The sequence below is a fragment of the Pyrus communis genome, chromosome 14, assembly GCF_041283825.1.
Source record: "Pyrus communis isolate YQ-2024b chromosome 14, ASM4128382v1, whole genome shotgun sequence".
Classification (NCBI taxonomy): Eukaryota; Viridiplantae; Streptophyta; class Magnoliopsida; order Rosales; family Rosaceae; genus Pyrus; species Pyrus communis.
Window position 1 is genome coordinate 25,432,294 of NC_142578.1, and position 3,064 is coordinate 25,435,357.

General features: G+C 35.8%; 1 protein-coding gene across 1 annotated transcript; it reads right to left on the bottom strand.

Annotated features, from left to right (window-relative positions):
* Positions 1 to 1,011: 1,011 nt before the first annotated feature.
* On the bottom strand, positions 1,012 to 2,214 carry LOC137713317 (uncharacterized). Its single transcript, XM_068452599.2, has one exon. The coding sequence runs from the start codon at positions 2,057 to 2,059 to the stop codon at positions 1,145 to 1,147; it is 915 nt and encodes a 304-aa protein (XP_068308700.2). The 5' UTR covers positions 2,060 to 2,214; the 3' UTR covers positions 1,012 to 1,144.
* Positions 2,215 to 3,064: the final 850 nt, after the last annotated feature.

Sequence of the window (3,064 nt, forward strand, 5' to 3'; positions counted from 1 at the left end):
AAGACAATTTGATATCACCTCTAGTTGGTGCTTGATACAAACCTAACTCAAAAGTATCAAGTGGCCCTTCAAAATATAGTCTCTTTCAATTTATTTTTTTGGCGGAATAGTTTCTTTCAATTGAGTTCGAGATACTATTTGTTACAATCAAAAGAAAAAAACTATCAGTCTGTCATAATTCTAGCTGATTTGCTTCTCCTACCTCAGATGTTTTGAACACATATATTGTTGGTTCGAATGAGGTTGGCAAATATGCCAAAACAATAGTAGTACTAGTACCTAAAGCTTAAACCTAATCGATTGGGTAAACCCCATGCCAAGTAATAAAATTCAGCCGTTCTTTGCAAACTAATAATATCAAGCTTGCGGCTATAGGTATGCAATAAAACTTCCCAAAAGTTTCCTTGCAACTAACCTCAACAAAAATGCATAAACAAATGTTATAATAGCAGACCAAAATATGTGCACGTTTCAATGGGTAAGTTAATTGCCAAAAAGGGCAAAAGTTGCCCCTTGGTTGTAGAAAGCCAATCTATTTTGGCCATAAGACAAATATCACTGAACAAGAAACAAAAAGGAAGGCAAATTCGACCTTTTTTTTAACCTCAATGTATAGCATACATCGTCTTTTAAACGAATCACATTAACTTGATGGATTTCACACTATAAATCGTCTTTTAAATGAATCACTTAACCTGATGGATCACAGATGTACTTTAGAATTTCGAAAAAAAATTATTCTCTTATAAATCTTGAAAGAGCACTAAGGGGGACAAAATAAGGAAGACAAATTCGAGTCTTATAGTACAAAAAAATGTAGAATATACATTTGTCTGTTTAAATGGATCACATTTATTTGCTAAATTTTCTTATATTCTTGAACCCATATTCAACCGTTAAATTCTATAATACATGTCACACATGAATATACTCAACGTAATAAAATTGGAATCTTTGGCTTGGAAGTGAAAGAGAGAGGGAGTAAAGAGTAGAGAGTAGACAAAGCCAGAGGACTTTTAATGCAAATATTTCTAGTATAATTGGAATCCGTACAATTTTCCTTAGCATATAATTAATAATTTCCTATCATCTTTAAGTTTTAAAATAATAAAATAAATAAATAAAAAAACAAGAAACAAAAGAATCAGTCAGAGCTCTTACATGCATAGATCAACAAAGAAAATTCATCAACATTTTCTTGCCCTTTCTTTTCCAAATTCTTGTCTTCCAACCAGAGCCTGCAATCCAATCCACTCCTTGTCCTGAACATAAACATAGCAATCCCAGATTTTGGATTGAACAACCAGTCATGAATATCCCACATCAAATCCACCAGTAAACCATCCAAAAAAATTGTTTGGTTCCCTCTGAAATTCCACCTCAACCTCTTCACCTGAAAAACCTTCTTCTTGTCAATGCAGACAGATAAAACCGGGGTTTTCCAGCCTGGTTCTTCGGGTTGATCACACTTGATCACAATGTCATGTGATACTCCACTGTCACAGAATTGAGCTTTTGTTGCATACACAGCGTTGCCTGAGAAACGCTCACTCCTAGAAACCAATGTGAATATTTTCTGTGACACGATGGTTTTGTACTTCTCCAAGTCCAAAACTTGTTCGACCTTGTCGCCGAGGAGGAGGCAGAGTTCCGAGTCAGCCAGAACCATGAGGAAAAACCCGGTTGCCGGTTCCGGTCCGGATTCATAATTGGCAGTGGACAAATCCCAGGAAACTTCAATCTTGGTATTGCAGGATTGGAATGCCAAGGTGCCCTTTTGGTTTTCCAACTTGTGGGTGTTGGTACTGGATTTGGACGGCTGAGATTTGTTGTCTCCAATGGTGATTGTGAGGCCTTGGGATGTGAATTTGTTGAACCAGGTGAGTGTGATCAAAATCCGGTTCTGGGTTGAGAGCTTGGCTCTGTATAAACATGTCACTTCATTTGGGATTGATGGGGTTAATTTTGGGGTGACATAAGCTTTGTTTGATGGGCCTGAGCAATATGAATCTGAGATCTTTATGGCATGCTCGCTGTAACAAGTTGCTATGTTTCTCATTGTCTATGAGAAATTCGAAGATTGATCTGTATCGTTCTAATTTTATCGGATGTCCCCTGAGGGGACGAAGACAAAGACGGAATGAGAAGAGATGGGGACTCAAAACTTGGAGAGGAAGAAGGGAGGGAGTTTGATATTTCCCCTGGATAGGGAAGAAGAAGAAGAAAAATATACTTGTCTTCTTTATGGTTTTACCTCCATGTGGATGTCCTATCTTATTCACAAAATTAAGTGTAAAAAATAAAAATAAATAAATAAAATAAAGATAATATGTGAAGAAAAATAAAGGGAAAGACAGTGAAATCCATGTGTTCTATGCCAGCCTAACCACATTTATCACGATTCCTTTAACCTTAACAATTCTTTAAAGAGAATATTGAAATCGATTGTGCAATTGCATTCATAGAAAATGAATAACTTAGCATTACACTGATGTGTGCCTCTGTAGTTATAACTGCAAATGCAATATTTAAAGCATAATCTCGGTTAGTTAGCTACTAACCTAACCTAGACTGTGTTTTGAGTCAACCAAAGATTGACAACCGCAAAATGAGGGAAATTTTGTTAATGGCTTTCCAAAAGAATAGGTCTATAGATCTATCATGTTAGTATTTTTATTGGTTTAGGTTGGAGAGAGTTTCAATAATGTTGTTTGAACATACAAAATCAACCCTATTTGATTATCTAATAGAGAGGACTCTACAATTATATTTGGGATCCTTCTATTTTAGAAACTGTATCAGCAAGTGCGTCAATTATGTATATTTAAATAGCATTACTCATTTTACGTCTACCTTTGCCTTTAAATGTGGAGGACAACAAATTAATTTGGGACCCCTCGCCTACTGGGAACTTTTCCTTTTTCTTCTAGTTATCATCTTATCGGAAGAAAACTGATTTTATTTAGGCTAAGGTTAGTTGGTGAAATTTTATTCTGCCATGGCGATCTATTTTGGCTTGACCTTTTTTTTCATGATAAACTTCCTAGTAAGGGTGCACTACAAC

What these genes read in the sequence shown, in the direction of transcription:
- LOC137713317 (XM_068452599.2), bottom strand. Translation starts at nt 2,059, where the DNA reads ATGAGAAACATAGCAACTTGTTACAGCGAGCATGCCATAAAGATCTCA.